The sequence below is a fragment of the Zeus faber genome (genome assembly GCF_960531495.2).
Source record: "Zeus faber genome assembly, chromosome: 6".
NCBI classification, from domain to species: domain Eukaryota; kingdom Metazoa; phylum Chordata; class Actinopteri; order Zeiformes; family Zeidae; genus Zeus; species Zeus faber.
In genome coordinates, this window is record NC_137201.1 from 26,679,536 (window position 1) to 26,701,758 (window position 22,223).

The window sequence follows — 22,223 nt, forward strand, 5'->3', positions numbered from 1 at the left end:
CTGCTCGTGCTCGTCACGCAGATCCTGATCACAATTTACAACCACATGGGATGGGTGGTGTCACTGTACAACTTACAACGAAATGTAGAATGGGGGGAAAGTATAGATAATGGCTTATTTCAATGTAGTTGAGTACAATTTTAAAGTCTCGTCTCCACCACTGCTATCCCGTAATTTATTAAGCTCAGTGGATGAAGTTTATTTATTATATTATTATTTATTATTATTATATTTATTGTTATTGCCACGTTTTTCCCCCCAGAAACTTTCACACGAACAAAAAAACAAAAAACAAATAAATAATCAACAAATAAAGAGCTGCTCGGGATTGGTGATTCCTCGGACAGAAGGATTCTTTTGAACGCGTCCGGGACAGCACAGCCTCCGGACCTCTAGGAGGCGCTGCACCACTTCCGCCCTTTACGGACCCAAAAACTGAACGTTTAAATGGTCTTTGTTTTGAATGGGCTGCCTCTGAGTGTGTCCCCCTTTTGTGAAAAAAAAAGAGACAAAATGTATGACAGGTATGTTTTTCCCTGTTAGGTTTTTTAAATTCGGTTCCTGTGTGTGTCTGTGAGCGGGGTGTCAGGTGTGGAGTCTTTGCGTGTAGCCGGTAAGGAAAGCCTTTGTGTTGACTGCGGTAAGAACCGCACACATTCCCCATTGTGTGATGCTGTGGCGGACCGCGCCGCGTTTGTTTTGATCGCACTCTCCGTGACAGCACAATGACTGTTAGTTTATCCAAGTAAATCAACGATTAAAGATGGAAGAAAAGCAGTATACGTCACTGACTGTCCCCACGGATTATTTCCAACAGTGGTGAGTTGTCCTCGCCGAAAGCCATTGTAATGATGCTGTTGGAGGGTTTTTTTTTGGTGGGGGGGGTGACCATTCCCATCAAGTTTCCATCTTAATGCATGAAGGGACAGGGAAATCAACTCAAACAGTGTGTTAGCCATTTGAATTGTATGGGATTTCTATAAAAAACAACAACAACAACAACCTGTTATTATCCAGAAAGCGTGCGTTCTACTACGGATAGGTGGATGGATAGATACTTTATTCACTCCCGGAAGGAAATTGCGGTGTTACAGCAGCTCATCATCAGCAATCAAAACAATAGGAAGTGATGATAAATCAAGAACAATAAGTTATGCGAAAGATTGGCAATATGCAATAAGCCTAAAGATTAACAATGAACAACCAACCTCTGTATCAACAAGTCACCCTCTGCCAGAAATAGGAAATCGTGCAAGTATACTTTATATGTACACTGTATATGTATATGTACGCCAGGATGGGGAAAAAATGGTTATAACAATGTAATATTCACAGTTTTGCAAAGGATGAGTGATAACGCCCCCCTGTCAGAATAAGGTTAGGGGTACAACCTTATAGCAGCTCCTGTCGTGCTCCTTAGAGCACCATGGTTGCCTGAAATAAATCACAAAGCTTTATGGAAAGCATCTCTTGTCTGTGTGCTGTCATACAATTCTAGGATAATGAGACACCGTAGGATAATGTTACATTGGTATGGCTGTTATTGTTGAGTATCTCAGGACTGAACAAATATTGCAAACCCTAACGCGTCCCACAATCTGTCCCATTGTGAAAGTATCAATGGAGGGAGAAGTTGACTTAAATAAAGTGGCCATGTTATGTGAAGAATGCACACACAGGCGTACATCAGGTCTTATTTGCAGGTATTCCACTTGTCATCTCTTCCTCACCTTCACTCAGCCGTGCATGTTCTCAGTCAAACAACAATATGCTATGCAATCTCTCTCCTCTGTGGTTTCTCTCTTTCCTTCACAATTATTCTTCAATATTTTGCATGTTTTTCTTCCTCTTTCATTGTCCTTGCCTCCTCGTTTTCTTCCAACTTTCGCCCTTGCCCTACAGGTACCAGTCCAGCCAGCAGCACCCACAGGCTCAGCATCTGATGCACTACCATAGCATGGGCCAATATGCCGATGGTTCCAGGGAAGAGCCTGTCATGACCGAACTGTCCGTCCCCCGTGAACTACCTCCTCACCAGGAATTCCAGTCGCACCAAAACTACGCCCAGGTCCACCACCAAGAATTGGACTATCAGCACATCAGGGAGCACCAACAAGGTGCTTTCCAGCACGGTGCTCAGCATGAATTCACAGGACACCAGGAGGAACAAAGAGTTCACCCCCTGCCTGAACCTGTTGAGCCAGTGGCAGGTACTGAAAAGGTTAACAAGGGGTGGCATATTTTGAATAATTAACTTTGTCCTTGCAAACTAAGGCTGCATTTACGCAAGCATTAGTGATATGGTGCAGTGGGTTGTGCATCATTTAATGTGGGCCACACGGTTTCTCCCTTTTTCCTAGCTGCAACCCCAGGGAAGAGGAAGAGAGGTAGACCTCCCAAACAGCAGACTGATGATGGAAAGACACATCAGGACATCAGTGAGGAAGAGGCTGCCAAGAAGGCCAAGAGGGCGCTCAACCGCTTCAACGGCATGTCAGTGGCTGAGGTTATGGCCAAAACCTTGCCAGACGTTATTACCTACAATCTTGACATTTTGATAGTGAGTTATCTAATCAGGGATTGACCATTTGTGCACACACGCACTCCAATGTTGCAGTCCCAGGCAAAGGAAGTGTTAGTGTTTCGGGTCATTTGCTATGGTAACACCTTCACATTTTCCTCAGGTTGGAATCAACCCAGGACTATTGTCGGCCTTCAAGGGACGGCATTACCCCAACCCAGGAAACCACTTCTGTATGTTTTGATTAGATTTCATTTCACTACATTGATAATAGTTTTGTACCTTTTTAGATGGGAAAGCTATGGGGGAAAAAATCAGCTTTTAATGTTTATTTCATAACTACTTCAACAGTAAACCCACAATCTGACACTTAGACTTAAGTAAAAGTCATATCACTAGTCACTTCATTGCAGTACACTTCTACACTTATTTTTATTTTTTTTTTAATTAAAACCTCTGGCTGCTGAGACAGTACTATTCTGTACTATTGGGGGGGGGGCACAACCAAGTAGAGTACTATGAAACTCTATAAAAAGCCCTTAACTTAGTGGTCTCTAAAAAACTCGCTGGTGTTCTCTTCTTTACTCAGCAATGTATAAATACCTTCTTTTTGCATGACACGATTTCTGTTTTGGAATCCTCCTTTGTGTTTGTGTGGAGCACTTTGACGTGAACATTTGGTTCAAAAAGTGGCAACAATAAACAAAGACCTGTGAACTGTGTGTACTGTGTGTCCAGGGAAGTGCCTCTTCCTGTCAGGTCTGACAGACGAGCAGCTCAACTACATGCATGACCAGAGCCTGCCGGAGAAGTACAACATTGGTTTTACCAACATGGTGGAGAGAACCACCCCCGGGAGCAAGGACCTCTCCAGGTACTGTATGCCCAAAACCATACCAACAATTTAACTCGCACACATCATAGCTGTTTGCTGGATTATTTTGATTTACATGGTTTAAAATTCTTATCTCACATTCATCCGCATCCATATTCTGTGGAAAATGATTCTGCATCCCTCGATGTTTGTATTCTCATTTCTTGAAAAAATTGATATTCTTTTTCTAAACTGTATTCCCACAGTAAGGAGATCCGAGAAGGTGGTCGGCAATTACTTGAGAAGCTTCAGAGATACAAGCCACTGATAGCAGCTTTTAATGGCAAATGTAAGTCTCATATTTATTTTATTTATCTTCCTAATTTTAAGTGTGTGGCTGATTCATTCAAGAATTCAAGAACGCCCGGTGACTGTACTGTCTGTACAGTCACCGGGCGTTCTTGTCATAGCATAATGCAAATTCTCTGGGTTGTTGCTTCTTTCAACAGGTATTTATGAAATCTTCTGCAAAGAGATCTTTGGTGTTAAGGCAAAGAATCTTGAATTTGGCTTACAGCCTTACAAAATACCCGAAACCGGAACAGTAAGTTCACAGGCAACAGCCTAAAAGTTGAACAAGTTCTTTATAAATATAATTTGGATGCTCAATTCAAGTTAACTTCATATGTGTCTGTCTTGATAGGTCTGCTATTTAATGCCTTCATCAAGTCCGCGCTGCGCTCAGTTTCCCCGTGCCCAAGACAAGGTGCATTTCTACATCAAGCTGAAGGAGCTGCGAGACCAGATAAAGGGCACGGTGCCCGGACATGATGTGGAAGAGACCAAGTATAGCTTTGATCTGCAATTGGCAAAAGGTAAACTGTTTACTGTTTCATTTACACTTTTGGGATCTTACAGGTTACTACATACAGTATAGCCACCAGCGGTATCTCGTAGTGTCCACAGAAAATACATACAGTAATTGTACTTTATTAACTTTTTCTTTTGCCTACAAAGGGCATTAAAATCGCTGTGTCTTGGAATGTTTTTTTTGTTTCGGCACGCTTATGCTTAAGTTCTCATGCTATTATTACTATCATAATACCAAGTGATACATTTATTTTCTGAGCCTTCTCCGTACGTCTTCCACCTTCACTGAATTTTAAATTGCCTGTTGCAATCCCTTGATTTTCCCCATGCATATAAACGAAGTTTGTCGTTGAAATATAGGTATTTACTGTGACTGTTTTGTTTTGACCACCTCTGCAGAGGACGCCAAGAGGATCGCAATCAAAGAAGAGCAGGTGGACCCAGAGTACGAGAACTGCGGTCGGGGACATGAGGATGCGAGACAAAGCACTAGCCACTGCAGCCTCCTCACTGCCAAAGAGACAGGTGAGCACGGAGTGGTCCTCAATTACTGCCGCGAGAATAAGGCAATAGCAACCATGCCGCCCCCCACAAATGAATTAGATGCCTCTTGGAGTAATCGCTAATATTAAATGAAAATAATCGATTTTCAATCTAACTTCCTGACTGAAGAAGGTGAAATAGAAGGCAATGTTGCTTTGTTTGTCCAATCCAAAATCTGTGTCGGGTTTTTATATATATCGCAAATGATAGAAAGATAGGGACTGATCCAAAGTGCTGCCTCTCTAATTGTTCTGATGAGGGGGCAGGTGGCAAGAGTCACAAGAAACTTGTTTTCATAACTGATACAACAGGAGGAATTAAAACCCAGCCGATGATTGTAAACAGTAAAATGCCGCAAAACACAATGTGACCACATGTATGCATGATGCATGAGCGTTAAGGTGCCTGTGTGCGTGACATAAAGTGTTTGGAAAAAAATGTTTTGCTAACCGGTCGTTGCATTGAGTTGCGAGCGTATCAACACCGGTTTTGCTTTTATGATTCTGTCTCAGCCCTTTTTTTCTTACGTCTTTTTTATTTATTTATATTTTTTTTACAACTCTACTTTACGACATAAAGGAGACCTTTAAAAGAAAAAAAAAAAAAAAAAAAACCCTGACCTCAAAAAACACTGCACAACAATTCACTAAGAAAGCGTGATTCACAATACCCCACAATTCCCTGAGATACCTTGAGTATGATGTCTACAATACCGTATTTTAATTGTAACTGGTATCAAATTCAAAATGCAGAAGCTGAGTCGTCACAGCGGAAAACACACTGATGTGCTGCAATAGGAGTAGCTGTAACTCGGGACTTTCCACCACCATTATGCAGATGGGGACCTCTCTCATCCTTGCTGTGATTTGTTCTAGAGCCAGACTGTAAGGGCCAGGAAGTGAGTCACCTATCCTGCAACCAGTGGACGCCGCAGTCCTTCGTGGAGCAGATACCAGACATCAACTGTGACAGCAGCAACATACCTCAACCTCACCTCAAAGCGGAAACCTTCTGACGACGCCAGGGTAACAAGTGAAAGATTGACCAGTCATAAGAGTTCCCGACGCGTCATTCAACCTACATGTGTCGCACAAGGAGGAGGGGAGGGGGGCTGATCCACGGTGCCTGGACTTCCATTTTCAAAGTCTTTCGGACAAATGGTTTTTGTTCTGGTGTTATTTTTTAAAACTATTTATTCCATTTCATACGGCATGTGTGTTAGTCACTTATTTTTCTATCTTGAAATAACAGGATTTTATGATTTTACCTTGTGTATAAATGTGTAATTGTGCTCCGGAATTTCTCAATTGTTATTATGGAGCCATTAAATCATTTGTAAACATGATCCTGAGAAATTATGTGATTATTTAAATCTTTTTTTATCTTTTTGTCGTTTAACTTGTTTTGAAGTGTAATCCATCGATCTTTTGGTGTGTACTGATTTGCTTTTCACTCTCCTATTGTCACAACCTACAATTATATACTTATTTTTGCTTCTTATTTTGATCACCTTGGTTGCTTTTAATTGAGACCTGCCAAAAGCGGCTGCAGTGGTGCACAAAAGTGGGAGAACTACCAAGTTGTACCATATTGTATAGCTTAGAGGCCATGTCACTGTTTTTTTTAATACACCTACAGTTCCAAGATCAATTTAACCTTCAGCATGTACATGACAGCTACAATGACTTGGAACAAATTTGTACAAATTGGTGTCGAGAATTTGACTTAATTACGGAATTCTTGGTTTCCAGAATGACGCAAATACTGTACAGTGGGTGCAACATGAATGCTGTATGATTGTGCATAGGTGAAAAAGGGCTGATTGATCCAGCAACCCCTGCAATGTAAAGAGAGCCCAATGATTATATTGATAAAGCCACTAACCAACCTGGCAGAGCTGTGATGGATTGCTTCCTCTTATAATGTCAAATGGAATGTAAAATTTAAAAAAGGTGCCCCTGACACTCTTAAAAAAATATTTATTTTTATATATTCATTGATTTTCTTCCTGCAATCAAAAAGAAAAACAAACATTTATTGCAAGTATGTCATGAATGCTTAAAAAATGGCATTGTATTTATACATTTGAATTGGTACTCTTACAAGTTTTTTATCCAGCAACTGTATCTCCTTCTCCACTTTCAGAATTTGAAGGGCCCCATGTCTTATGTCCTGCTCAACCTTTAACAGTTTCAGTGCCCGATACCTCATCTCATGCTCTCTGTTCTTTATTTCACTTTTCAAGTAGTGTTTGTAGAGGGTCCGCACATCTTCCTCCGGCTCCTAAAAATTTAAATATTTTTATTTACTGGTATTCAGTTGTGAGTGTTGTCTTACTGGTATATTCTCTCGTATAAACTTTGGGTTTACATCACCTCTTTGCCCGCGTTGTCGGACGCACTCGCCGATCCCACCCTCTCCTGGAAGGCGGTATTGGATTCCTGCAGAAGACGTTTCATGAATGAGTGGGTTCTTAATTGCAGAGGTGAAGTTGAGCATTGCTTTGTCGTGAGCCCCCACTTACTTCATCCTCTGGACTTTGGTTGCAAGTCGTATCTTTACAGTCAATCGTCTGCGAGGAAACATGAGCAAAAGTAGGTTTTTTGGAGAACTCATCGTGAAATTCCCATTCATTGCATGGCATACAAAAAGTAACTTACATCGAAAGTGTCATCCTCTTCCGGTGCGCTCATGGTGGACATGATCACAGGCAGGTCCGTAACTACAAAAAGTTCAAATTACCTTTGCATGTCACAAGTGACCGGCGGCCGGCCTAAAATGCAAAAGGCGTTGAACAGACTTACCACTACCGTTGCTGGTGCTGCATTCTGACAGCGGTTCAGATTTGCTGACCTCGGGCTTACACTCCACGACATTGATGCGGAGGCCCAGCTCCTCTGCCGGTAGGGGTTGGACCGCAACCCCTTCCCCACTTTTTCTCCAGGCGCTCCTCTTTTTGTTGGCTATCGGTAGGACAGAGCTATCAGCGGCAGACACGACCTAATGACATACACTGTGACAACACAACAGGAGATACCGCCTACCGGTTTGAAGAATATTTTTGTACTTGATTTTGACCTGTTTCCAGCTCCTTTTGGGGCCAATGGGACTTGCTCTGCGGCAGGAAGAAGAAGACAAAAGTCAGAAAAACTATTTGCAAGTTGGGGTTTAAAAAAAAAAAAAAAAGCCACAGCCTGACAGAGTGAATGATTTCTACCAAAACATCACGCAACGCATACCATACACACACATGTATTCATGAAAAAAAAATAAAAATAAAAATAATAAAAGCTGTTAAATATCACTTACGAATTTAATTTATCTGCAATTTTTTGCCAAGCTTCTTTTCTCATTCTCGCAATTTTTATTGTATTACCCTTAATTTGGATGATGTGTTTGTGCTCCTCATAACCCTCTAACACCAGCTCCTGCTCTGCTGCCGTGAAAAAGGCAGCTCTTTCTTTAACACCCTTTTCCATCACGAAACCGTCCGGTAACCGTATCCTTGTTACTCGGTATTTCGACGTACTGTACATTAAATAAAAATTCAAAAAAAAATAAAACCCCAAACAAAACAAAACAAAACAAAAAAAAAACGGATCCGAAATCAAAATTTCACCGCTGGTGGGGGGCGGGGGGAGGGGGGGAAAAAAATGTGCGGTTAGCCAGATTAAAAATTTAGCCTGATAACCAGATATGGCAGACGGCGCGGTCGAGCCCGGATTAGTTGAAAAGACGGCGGTGACGTCGTTGCGTCATTACGTCACACGTCTCGAGCCAATACGCTTACAGAAACGCGCCATCGGAAAATAAATAAATAAACAAATAGATAAATAGATAAATGAATAAATAAATAGATAAATAAATAAATAAACAAATAGATAAATAGATTTAAAAAAAATAATAATAACTAAATAAATAAATAAATATATAAATAGATAAATAGATATATAGATAAATAAACAAATAGATAAACTCATAAATAGATAAATAGATCAATAAATAAATAAATAAATAAATAAATAAACAAATAGATAAATAGATTAAAAAAAAATAATAATAACTAAATAAATAAATAAATATATACATAGATAAATAGATATATAGATAAATAAACAAATAGATAAACTCATAAATAGATAAATAGATAAATAAATAAATAAATAAATAAATGAATAAATAAATAAACAAATAGATAAATGAATAGATAGATAGATAGATAGATAAATAAATAAATACATAAATACATAAATAGATAAATAAATAAACAGACAAATTCTTCTTCTTATTATTATTATTATTATTATTATTAATGATAACAATAATAATAAATAATAATAATAATAATAATAATAATAATAATAATAATGTGGACTAGCACTTCACAGATAGTGCATCTGTATCCTTGCGTTATGACCTGCGTGGAATGGGGTTTAACCATGGTTTCCAACGCTCCAAAGCGAGAGCGAGTTGAATCAAACTGCAGCCCAATACACTGTATTCGGGTTATGAACATTGGCTGTCATGGTTAACTCTCGCCAAATCGCATCGTCAGTGGGTTTGAAGAATAAAAAAAAAGCTTCCTGAGAATGGATTGTTCAATCGAAACTTGCGTCCGTGCATTTGGCGCCCTTTACAACCTGGCGCCCCCAGGCGTTGCGTCTCTCGCATTGAATGTCAGAAAAAACCCAAAAAACATACATTGTAATTACTGTAGTATATTTTTTCCACCGCATTTTAAAACGAGGTGTCTTACTTTTTACGCCACTGTATTTGACCGTGAAACATACGAGTTCATACAGGCGAATCAATCACTTTGAATTGCACCCTGCCAACAGTAAGACAGAACCGCCAGAGCAACATCACCACTGCACGGCGGTGTGGAGACTCCACCGAGACATGTTGCTGGGCAACCGATATAATGGGTGGAAATGAATGTCTAGAGGTTCTCACTCGATTGTGTAGCCAGTGGGTTTGGAGAATAAAATGGTTAAATCTAGTAAATACATAGCTATTTACAACCATAATTTATAACCACACCAATCGTTTATACTGTGCATAGGATCACATTGCCTATTCTGTATAATTTCTATATTTGACTATACTTGCTTTTTTTCGGCTATTTGTGAATATTTGGGAGTTGTTTTTACTTATTTGTTCCAGCAAGAGTGAAGGGGAAGGTCAACAGGACGGTCGTGAGACCAGCTATGTTGTACGGTTAAGAGGCGGTGGCACTGACAAAAAAGGCAGGTGGCTGAACTGGAGGTGGCAGAGTTGAGGATGTTGAGATTTTCATTGGGAGTGACAAGGATGGACAGGATTAAGAATGAGTACTTCAGAGGGACGGCTCAGGTTGGACAGTTTGGTGGAAAAGTGAGAGAGGCGAGGTTGAGATGGTTTGGACACGTGTGTAGGAGAGATGAGAGTTACATTGGGAGAAGGATGCTGAGGACGGAGCTGCCAGGCAAGAGGAAAAGAGGAAAAGAGGAAGGCCAAAGAGAAGCTTAATGGATGTGGTGAGGGAGCACATGCAGGCGGTTGGCGTAAGGGAGGAAGACGCGCAGAGCAGAAGGTATTGGAGGCAGATGATCCGCTGTGGTGACCCCTAACGGGAGCAGCCCAAAGAAGAAGTTTTTACTTATTTATTATTTTATTCATATTCGTTTTCTCAGACTGTTAAGCTTTTTGTAATGACATTCGTCTGTAGACACGCAGCAATAATCACCACGACAAATTCCTGGCACATAATTCTGATTCATATGATTTGTTTGATCAAACTTTTAAATCATTTTAGCCATGCATTGGGCACCCTTTGCATTCTGGTGATCCCGTGCGTCCCATATATTGCATAGGATTTAAATAGAATAACACATAAATTCGATGGTTTGTAACAAAAAGAAAAACGCCTCGGTTTGGCACCGCTGTAGCAGACGATAAATGACCGCGTCTTCCCCTGCTGCACCGAGCTCCTATTTACATCACGGGCGCATCACACAGCGTCTCAATAGATTTTATTTCCCCCCGGGAACTCACAGAGAAAACTTTTTCCAGGTGGATGTGGATGGGCTTGACCAGATGACCCGACGCTGTACTGCAAATGCACCAACGAGCAGGACTAATGCCACCGAGAGGCCGGACCGGACAACCTCCCCGGGTGTCCAAGCCAAGCAGCTCCGTGTGCCAAGTGCCGCTGTTTGGTTTGTCTGTGAAACCACATCATTATTGCATGTGCTGTTCTGGACCATTTCCCCAGGATGGAACACATTAGATTCCCTTCACTGTTTGTATTTGCAAGCAACGAAAGACTCTGCGTACACTGCATTTGTTATTATTTCTTTATATAAATAGTTGAATTAAATTCATTTGTCATACAAACATTAATTCATGCAATTAAACGTTTCTTTCATCGTTGTTATTAAGATAATTTTTCATTATTATTACTGCAGCTTCATTTAACTCACACATCACCCCCCTGAGCCTGGCAACACCCGCCCAGTTCCCAGTTACATTCAGTGCAATAAACAATATGCGACGCATGTGGTCGCCACGGCCAAACCATTAAAAAAAAAAAAAAGTAGATCGAAACAATCACACTCATAAGCATTTTATTCTCCAAACTCCTTCACTATACAACCGGGTGAGTTTTTTGGTGGGGTGGGACATCTCGTTCGATCCGTCGGACCGTGGGCTCCCGTTGTGCCGGCTTTAGATCCGCTGACGATGCGTTTCCGGATACTCCCGTTTTGCTTATTTCTGCTCTGAAACTCCGGCACCCGCCGTTTCGCGTCGTGAACATTTGGCTTTTAGACAGAAAACACGACCGCAGCGCCCCTAAATTATATCGCATTTTAAAACGTGGCGGTGTTATTAACATGTAAGCCTTCTGGGCGTATTCACATTTCTATCAAAATCCGGGAGCACGTCGACGTCAACAAGCCACAGCAAAACCAACAGACGACGACGCCTGGCGCGGTTTAAAAGTCTGTTGGAATATTCCATCGCGCAGCGGGTGTGGAGGGGGGGGGGTTATTATATGTTTGCAAGACGTTGGGTTAGTGGCGCCCTGTGTGTGTTAGCGTTTCCATAGTTGTATCTGTAAAACCGGGAATCGTCACATTTCTCGGAGGTTATTACAAGTAAACGCGTTTAAAAACAACGCGCGTTTTTGACCCGGCACCCCTAAATATCCCACTTGGGATCTCCCGATGTCAAAGTTGACGCGCAGCCCCTTCGCGTCTTTCAGCGACGACAGGTTCGGCTCTTTGGTTAAGATTCGGTTTTCCCGGAGAGTCGCCGGTTGAAAGGAGTCGTTCGGTTTTCCGACTCTCCGTTGGTTCGATTCCGTTGCTGTAGTGCGTCGGTCGACGAGGGAGGACTTCCAGGGAACGATCAACGGGTTGTGAAGGGCACCGTCACATAAATAACCTAATTCTGTTAAACAAAAAACGAATATGTATTTAAGCGGAAGAATGCAACGTCTGAACAGCAGGAAATATTTTAGCTTTATTAGAAGAAAAACAACACGACATTTATCTAGACAGGGGAGTGTAATGTGTGGGTCAAAAATAAACAACTTTCTTCTGTCAAAACGATTTCAGAGATTTTCAGTTTGTCCGTCGACGATTTTAACTCGCTCCCGTGCCTGAAATGTTTACCGACTCCTTAGTCATTTAAATCTTTCGTTCGCCACGAATGAATCGTTCGCGAGTCTTGCGCCGCTACTGTCTTTGTTGCCTGCTGCACCGCTTCAAATGTAAGCAGCAACGCGGAATTAATGAAAATATCAATACGCTTTGTACAGGCGACTACTGTCCAACAGTAACGTTATCAGGTACGACCACGTTTATTATATATTCATTGTTTTCATGGCGAGAATCGGAGGAAGAATTGTAACCATTCATTGATGCTGAAATAGCCGACTAGCCATAGCTGCTGGCTATGTAGCTAAACATGCTAGCAGCCGTAATCCATTTGACAAAAATCCTAAAATAGTCAATCGTCTACAATCACAATCGATCGATCTGTCTAACTATTTATATATCTATTTAAAATCGGTAGCCTTGTCTGACCGGGGTTCTTGTGAAAACACGCATCAATTCAAACGCTGATTCGTTTTCTTTGACGTTAGCTTTAAGGCTAGCACAGCGCAGGGTGGATGCACAATGGTTTCCAGTCATTTCCTTGTCAGAAAGATATCTTTGATTTTGTTATTATTTTTCGTCCTTTCTCCTATCTATTATTTCATCTCAGTTTGTACTCCAGTTGAACTCCTTGCTTTGGCACATGCATTCTGTTTCATACACTGCCAGATTGTTGATAAGCAAAACTTACTGTGTGTCCTCAACGTGAATATTGATTTATTTAATAAAGTCAAACCAACCTAAAGATGGAGGAAAAGCTGTATGGATCACTGCCTGTCCCCTCGGAATATCTTCAACAGTGGTGAGTCCCCTTCCTCACCACGAATGTGGCCCGGCAGGACACTTGGTTTTGTATGAAATCCATTAAAGTGGCCTTAGTGTTTCTCAAAATGAAATGGAAAGCATGTGCACCCACTCACTCATACTTTTGGTTCGTTTTATCATTGTGTTGACAGTGTGCCAATAGCTTTTCACAGAGAGACGATGCATTCCCAAAATGATGGAGAGAAATGCTCTGATCCTTCTACTACTGTTAATAACTATGTTTAATAACTATACACGAGTAAGGAGAATACGATTCATTCAGCCCATGCATGTGTCAATAATTCTGTGTCAAAGTTCTCCTAGGTTCTTATTTTGTCATTATTTATTTGAGCTGCCCTGTATATGGAAATAATAAATGGGCAAATGACTATAGATATTGTGGAACTGTAACGTTAAACTTTAAGTAGCACGTTGCCCTTGTTTCTGTCTGTGCTATGCATCTTGTGTGAAACCAATTGGGGGAGGTAGGAAGGTCTGGGTGGATCAATTTTGTGTATGAACAGTGATATGCGTAAACTCTGTGTCCGCACTTTTCTGAGTGGCCTGAAGATCCTGAAGTTCCCATAAAGCAACAGAAATTTATGTTTTTTTCATTAAAATGACAGAAATTTCAAAATTATAGAAACTAATGCAACATACCTGTCTACGACTCTCCTCTGTGTATTGTGTGCTTATGAGTGTGTGGTGTCATATTGTTGAAATGAGGGCTGTCATTATCATCACATTTAAGATGACGAATAATTGCTATAAAAATTATTACAAGAAACAATTTAATAAGGTTCATTTTATGCCACTATCATAATATGTATAGGTGTACATGTCTACCTATTTCAGTAGTGCTTTATTGACATATTGACATTGAAGATAGGAACATGAAGATTACGGTTTACAATTTGCCTCAACTCAACTGATGGAAATGCACCTCCACATTGTACTTACTGCAACATTTGACTTAAAATCCCATTGAATTTGGATGGAAACATGATTGTGGAATGTTACTATTCCTCATTCATCAAAATGATCATTGTCAGCTTAAATAATTGCGATCAGACGGCAGTGTAATAATTGTGGAAGCTCTAATCACCACAGAAATATGATTTTGTTAACAGGAAAGGTAACCATTCAATTATCGTGCAGATCTATGATTCAAACTTGAATTTGTTCAGTTTCATTTCAAAAGGTTGGACTGTAGGACAGACTTTGAACATAATATTTTGGTGCAGCTCTTGAAAATGTACATTTTGTGAATTTTTAACATGGTCACACTTTAGACATAAAAGTGACAACTCCTGTAGTATAGGGAGGATTTGGTACAACATAGGATATTTTATGTGAATTTTTCATGCTAATATATGTAAATGAGATCTCATTATGTATGACTTTGAGCTATTTTGATCGACTGGTGCCCTTTTAAGTGTTCAGAAGGCATAAACCATACTACACTGGTTTGAAAAACTCAATTGAATCTTCTTGGGCAAATTCTTTGCTTTCCTTGCCGAACCATGTCCCATGCAAATGTCCCCCCCCCTTGTGCCTCCTGTTGATGTCTTTTGCATGTATTTCTTTGATATATTCCTCTCCGCTTCAATAGGATTCAATCAACCCAGCAGTTTCAAGCTCTCCAGGCTCAGTATTCAGGCCTCAACCCCCACTATCAGCCTCACTACCCAGAGGGACCGCCGGCGGAGAGGGGCACGGCACACATGGCTGCTGATTCAGAACCTATGATGGAGCAGCAGCAGGAGCCTGCCAACCTAGCAAAAGGTACTTGAATCCTTTTTGACGTGATATTTTATATTGGTTTTGTAATTCTGACTTGAGTTTTATGTTTTTATTGTTTATATGTTTTAATTCATTTTTAATCGGACTGGACTAATACCGATGTTTGTATAGAGTATTCTTCCTTACTTTGATAAAAGAGTGTTCTTGAGAATAGTCTAAAATCAATCATTCAATCCAGTGTATCAGCCGTCAAACATGTCAAATATTAAAGAAAGGGGACTAGATTATCTGCTTTTTTTAAATTTATTTATTTTTTATTTTTTTAACACATGAAAGCATTTAGACACATCGATGGAAAATAGGATTACTAGTCATTCATTATGTTGTAATGACTCTAAACTAATGGTCTAAGTTTGTGCTGCTCAGTAAAAATGATGGATTGGAACTGTACCCAGTATCAGCCGTGCTTAAAGTTTAGAATTATGAAACTTAACAATCAGAGGTTTTTATTTCGTCATTACTCAAACGTATCGGATCTTGATCTGAAACTGTCCTTCCTATACAAATGTAGACATTTATGGACATGAGACAGAAGATGACATTGACCATTTCATTCTAACTTATTATCAACAAATAAGTTTTGTTACTCAGTGACAAACGTCATTGTTGTATCTTTTTCTTGCTGGTGCCTTTTTTTGTAATGGGCATATCCTATTTTTTTGGAATGGATATATTGATTCTGTGTTGATACTATTTTTTTAAATCCTCCTTATGCTCCATAATTCAATTCTCTAGAGGGTTATTAAAATAACATCATAAAGACTCATAAAGTACCATAACTTTAGACAGTCATGGTTAAAAAAGAAAGCAGAAATCATTGTTCTTATGTTTCCCTGTCAACTCTTAAACCAGCTCCAGCAAAAAAAAGAGCTAGACAAGCAAAACCCAAGGAACCCAAACCACCAAAAATCCCCAAGCCACCAAAGCAGCCCAAGGAGCCCAAACCGCCCAAACCGCCCAAGGAGCCTAAGCCTCCCAAGGAGCCTAAGCCACCCAAGGAGCCCAAGGCACCCAAAGGCAAACCAGGCCCCAAGCCCAAAAAGGGCAAGGAGGGCGAGGCAGACGGAAAGCAGGAGAAGATAGATGAGAGCTTTAAGAAGGTGAAGAGGAAAGTGGACCGCTTCAAAGGCATGTCGGAGGAGGAGGTCATGACGAAGACCCTTCCAGACCTGCTGGACTACAACCTGGACTATGTCATTGTAAGAATAGTTATCCATCTATTGATCTGGGGGGTGTTTCAATTTTGACCTTAAGGACACGTCTGTCATTCAAATGTTTTTGTTCTGGGATTACATTATGCTCTTTCCTTTTAGATTGGAATTAATCCTGGTTTAATGGCTGCCTATATTGGAAGATGGTTCCCAGGCCCTGGAAATCATTTCTGTAAGTTCTGTAGCCGCACTTTATTGGTACAAATTTAACAAAATACATTAAGTGCAGTTCTGCAGAGTAAAGCAAAACATTGACAATGCTGATGCTGAACGTATGTCAACGAGTTTTGGCAATGCAAACTCAAACTCCATAAGCTTATTAACGTGGCCAATGGAAGTGATGGAGAACCGAAGGCTCTCCGTTTGAGTGTCCACATTATCTGAAATAAAGTGGGCCGTGGAAGAGTGTGAGTTGGACAGTAATTGCAGTAATTGGCCGTAAAGATCACTTAACTGAGCAACAGAAAACGGAGAAACTTCCAAGTATAAAGATTTATTCAAGCACATGAATGTACTGCATTGCTTTGATTTATGGCGACTTGCCCATGTTAACTGCAAACCCCTCACCTATAGTCATGACTTTGATTGAATGCTTTGTTTAATGCCACCTGGAGCACAGAAGAGGAATGACAGCTTTTTATGTGCAGGGAAGTGTCTGTTCCTGTCCGGATTTACTGAAGAGCAACTCAACCACATGCACGATACCACACTGCCGGTCAAGTACAAGATTGGCTTCACCAACATGGTGGCCAGAGCGACACCAGGTAGTAAAGACCTCAGCAGGTAAATGACATGAACGTCCCGGACGGCCGTGATCAAAACAGTAGCACACAGAAGTTGTTTTTTATTTTATTGTGGTAACCTCATTATTGGGTGGAAAAAAAAAAAAGTTAAATTCTGTGGTTCAGCAGATTGGGTCTCATTTATGAAACAATAATTTTTTTATTTAATTAAAATTGTGTGTACCGTGCGAGTAGAGGACATTTTTGGCATTCAGTTATATTTTAGATGCGTTTTCAAATGACGTCTTGACTCAACCTGGCTGGCTGCATTTGTCAAAACTGAGTAGGTTAATCAACTTACAGCCATAAAAATGTCAATTTATTGCACAAGGGGAAATAGCTCAGGAGGTAGAGCAGGTCGTCTGGTTATCTGAAGATTCCTTGCTGATCCCCTTTTTCGACCTTGAGCAAGACACTTAACCCCTAATTGCTCCTGATGGCTGTGTCCATCGGTGTATGGATAAATGTAAGTCGCAAAGCGTCTGCAAAATGATGTTAAAAAAAGTCTGCAACTTTATTTTTACTTATTTCAGAAACCACCTGAAAAACGCAGATTCTTCCTTGTTTCATGTTTATCTTCATGCCAATAGCTTGTAACATCAAGATGCTGCTCGTTTACATATATTAAGAGTTACATAAAATCACACTTCCAGTGTCGGTGGCGAATGAAGTCGCCGGGCAGATTAACAAATGAGACTGTATATTAGCCGTTCTGAAATGAGAAATGTGCCAACACCATTTAACCCTTTTCTTATTCTTGCATCAACAGCAAGGAGTTGCGCGAAGGAGGAAAGATTCTCACTGAGAAGTTAATAAAATACAAGCCCTTGGTTGCAGTTTTTAATGGAAAATGTAAGCAATCCACTCACACTAGCAGACTGCGCTAAGAGGAATTAAACGTCATTTCTCAACCATTGTTTCACTCTATTAAATAACAGTGTTCTCTCTCCTCCGCAGGCATCTATGAAATGTTCTGCAGAGAAATGTTTGGCAAAAAACCAAAGACCCTGCAATTTGGTTTGCAGCCACACAAGATACCGGACTGCGACGTGGTGAGCTCTCCTTCGTCGGACCGTGAAACAACAATAAATGACAAATCTTAAAATGAAAAGATTTTCCAATTTTGTAGCCAAAATTAATAATGATGAAAACATTAACTTTGCAATAAAATATGTACTGTGAAATACATGTGGGACAAACAGTTTTAGTCTGATCCCATAGCCTACATCATTTAACTATGATAACGCTCTCAGCCTTGTACATTATCATATGGTTGACTGTAATGAACTGTGTTAGGATGCTTAAACGTGGGATTTTGAATTACACCAAGAAGATATGGATATTGTGTACATTTCCCTGGTTGCCGTGAAGGTAAATTTGTCCGTGTCATTGAGCGTGAGCCCTGGGTTCGGCTGACCCCACTTCAGCTGACCCCACTTACCGTCTCCCCTGCGCAGGCGCTGTATCTGATGCCTTCCTCCAGTGCCCGCTGCGCCCAGTTTCCTCGTGCCCAGGACAAAGTCCACTTCTACATTAAGCTGAGGGAGCTGAGGGATCAGCTCAAGGGCATCCAGAAAAGCACTGAAATCGAAGAGGTCAAATACACCTTTGACCTGGGGTTGGCCAAGGGTGAGAAACTGCTGCCGCTCTTGTGTCCGCCGACGTGCTCTTCTGCTCCTGCTTGTGATCGTTCATTTGACTTTCAGTTGTTGGCATCATATAAATGTCAGAAGTTGAGCTTATTTTACTGTACTGCTCAAAAGCGCCAAATTGATCATGTAAACACTACAGCTGTACAACTCTCCTACATCAAAATTATTTTTCCTACTATATTTATATTTCATTTTCTCTTACATTTCCTCTTTGTATGTGTCCACAGAGGATGCCAAGCGGATGGCTATCAAGGAGGAGCAGTACGACCCAGGTTATGAGGACGCTTACGGAGGGGCTTATGTGGAGGGAGGACCTGAAGGAGGCCAAGCCCAAGCCCCAGGCCAAAGCAACGGCCACTGCACGTTCTCATCAGCTGAAAACACAGGTAACCACCCACACAGCGAACCCCTGCTGAAGTGGAGCCAGATGAGCGTTGGCACCGGTCTCTGAAACTCTAGACTCTGAGGAAGTAAATCTGTCTCACTGTTGCCCTCTCCTGGCTGGTTGGAGAACAGTCGTAAACAATGTAGTTGTCCATGGGTAAAATGGTCAAGTTCAAGTTCGAGCTTATGTATATGTATGTGACAGTACTTTTCTTTTTTTCCAACCTGATATTTGAGTGACGATGGCTACTTTGCTTCTCCCTATTTTGTTGGATAACTGTTTGGCATCAAAGTCCATATTTCCAACTACCTTCCAGACTTTCAATCCTTCTGCACAATGTGCCGGAGGGTTCGACTAACTCGAGAATCACTTTCATTAAGGTGTTGGGTGATATACTGTTAAAATATCGATATTATGATTTGAGACTTGATATCGTCTGGGATTTAGATTCGCGTAATATCATGATGTAGTACGTGATTTTTTTTCAATCTCACGTGGTCCTACTTTTAGCACAGTGTGTCCACCTCTCCCCAGAAGCTGCAGAGAAGGCGACCACATCTCAGACGGCCTCCACCGCAGAGGGCCTGCTTCCAGACGGGCAGTGGATGACCCAGTCTTTTGCCGATCAGATCCCAGACATTGGGGGTGCGGCGGCCGAGGCCAGAGTATGAGGGCAGGGGCTTCGGAGCAGCCCCAGGTGGACGCACGGGGACCTTCTCCCCCACTCACGACACGGCGCTGCACCTCACTTAGAAGCCCTCACTCAACTTCTAGTTTTTTCTCCTTTTTAAATAGTGACTTAGTGGAATATAGACATAGATGGAGTTGTCCAGTTTTTAGAATTTTTACAGAATATGTTCTGTAGTTTTTATTTTTTATTTTATTTTATTTTATTCCTTTTATTTTCTTGTATACACATTTGGTTTCCTTCATGGCAGTCTTTTTAAAATATGTGATATCAGGGACTATGACAATGATGCTTGACTGTCCTAGGAGAGGGCCGTGTTTTGAAGCTGTTGCATTTTAATTGTACTGTACTTTACTGCAGTGTGATGCAGTAGGTGCAAACAGTCACGTCTACTGTGCGGGCAGTAGAGACGCCTTCAAATAGAACTTTTTCAGTCCGATGTGGTGACTGTACGATCCTGCTTGCGTGGGGCCGTGAGGCCTGGGACTCCTGTTTGTTTTATTCATCCATTGTTACGCTTCGAATCGGATGGCGGCGCCAGATGATCACACACGACAAGTCCGACGCGTTGTGGTCGTTCGTGATTCCACTGACAAAGAGTTTCTATCAAGCCTTCAATCATGGGTGCTATTTTAATGTTATGTTTTGGGGGTTTTTTTTTGTACATTTTTGGAATTGTCACTGACAAGGAAGTTTATGAAAAGATTCATTAAAATGTCCTAATGATGCTTTTCTACATCATTTGACTTGTGCTGCTTACCTTATTATCTTTTTTATTTTTTCGATCGCTGTGAAATTTTATATATTTTTTATTTTCATTTTAAGTAGTAAAATGTTTTATGATGTCGATACCAGATTCCAATATGTTTCTCCGTTATGTGACCTGTGTATGGTATGTGTTACAGGCGCATTCACCTTACGTTCACTCACAATTCCTCAAATTTCCCGTGCCAACAGAGTATTTGGTTTCCTCGGGCAATGTGTACCTTTGCATTGTCTCATGTCGCAGTAACTGGGGTATAAAAACAAGTCTGACACAACCTGAGTGTTAAAATTCAGATTGGAATCAGGTGACATCAGAGTGGAATATCAATGAAGCAAAAAAGACAAATGGCAACTTACTAGCAACTTACTTCATCAAATGTAGGACGAGCTAGTCAATCACTGTCTATAGATTTAAACAAGTTTACTACTTAATGGTTTGAAATGTTTTATTCTTCGGTAAAACTCTTAAAATCCTAATGCAAAAAATATTACAAAAAAATATATCATTTAATAAAATGAAATGATAGGTGCAGTGTTGGTCTAATTGTAATTGGTTTAAAAAGTATGTGACTCTCCACTGATTTTCCCCCTATTTCAATGGAAGAATACTAAACTGGCAAGAGAAAAACAGCCTGTGGAGCACCGTCTGTGGCCACTTACAATCCCACCCCTGCTGGACCTTTGCTCATTCTACATCCTAGCACTTGATATGAAAATGTGTTCCCTTCAATTTAATAACATTGTTTTGTACATAACGGCCCATAACTTCATGAACAACAATATTACAATACAAATTGGTACTTACAAAGGCTCATAGATGTAACATGAAGAGTATACGGCTGATGAGTTCAGCCTTTTCTTTCCATTTGAGCTCTTTGTTGATGTTTGTGCTTCAAAGCAGTCTTTCCAGATGAGGCTGGAGGACACCATGTGGCTGGAGGTAAGGGAAGAGGTGGTGCGGGTCACTGTCCAGGTCGCCCGTAGAAGTTCTTATTGCACATTTTGGTGGCAGTGGTCAAACTTTGAACCTTTGTTTGCACATTTTAGGCGGAACCGCAGCCTGATGATGTCCCGCTCTGCCCCCCCCTGCTGGATATTACAGAGGTGAGGAAAGGTTATCTACTACTAATGGAAAAGTATACTCAAAATTGTTGTGCAAACAAAAAGGTTGCTGAATATGCATATCAGTGTAGCAAATTTGGTGAAATACATATTGGAATACCTACCACACGCAGGCTAATGAATCAATAATCACAGTATAATTGAAAACGTGAATAAAGGTGGATTATATCCAATTCGGAATATGAAGCTGACGTCACATTGCCGCTTTTCGGTCGCTTTTTTTTTTTTTTTTTAAACGTTTAGTATAGTTGAGCTATTTCTCTGTGCAAGTGAACGGAATTGATCCTCCAAAAATGACAAGGCCATAGCAATGGTCAAACTTCACATTCCCTATTATAGCCTGGCAGCTCAGTATTTCTGGATAAAGATAATCCTCTAAAACACAGTCATTTATTATTTCTCACACCCACCTGTGTCGACTGCTCCACCCGGTGTCTGGCTGTATCTGTCTTCTGCTGATATCGTGAACAGTCTCAATATCACCTTACAGATAGACAGCATCACACTGTCACAATAAAAGACCTCAATCACATGAAAGGATAATGATGGTTCTAACAATTAACCTTCATTATTAAACACTGAATCAAAATCTATGAGGAAAATGTCAACAAAGAGGTGACGCT

General features: G+C 40.7%; 1 protein-coding gene across 1 annotated transcript; it reads left to right on the forward strand.

The window, feature by feature from the left end:
* The first annotated feature begins 434 nt into the window (after nucleotides 1-434).
* Nucleotides 435-20,454, forward strand: LOC307232025 (uncharacterized protein). Its single transcript, XM_080002906.1, has 21 exons — nucleotides 435-524; nucleotides 1,903-2,210; nucleotides 2,361-2,560; nucleotides 2,685-2,754; nucleotides 3,260-3,395; nucleotides 3,602-3,684; nucleotides 3,845-3,939; nucleotides 4,039-4,210; nucleotides 4,605-4,730; nucleotides 5,624-5,748; nucleotides 12,533-12,579; nucleotides 13,119-13,190; nucleotides 14,805-14,977; nucleotides 15,848-16,194; nucleotides 16,309-16,378; nucleotides 16,854-16,989; nucleotides 17,758-17,840; nucleotides 17,946-18,040; nucleotides 18,446-18,617; nucleotides 18,868-19,026; nucleotides 19,560-20,454. The coding sequence occupies exons 1-21, from the start codon at nucleotides 448-450 to the stop codon at nucleotides 19,694-19,696; spliced, it is 2,883 nt and encodes a 960-aa protein (XP_079859032.1). The 5' UTR covers nucleotides 435-447; the 3' UTR covers nucleotides 19,697-20,454.
* Nucleotides 20,455-22,223: the final 1,769 nt, after the last annotated feature.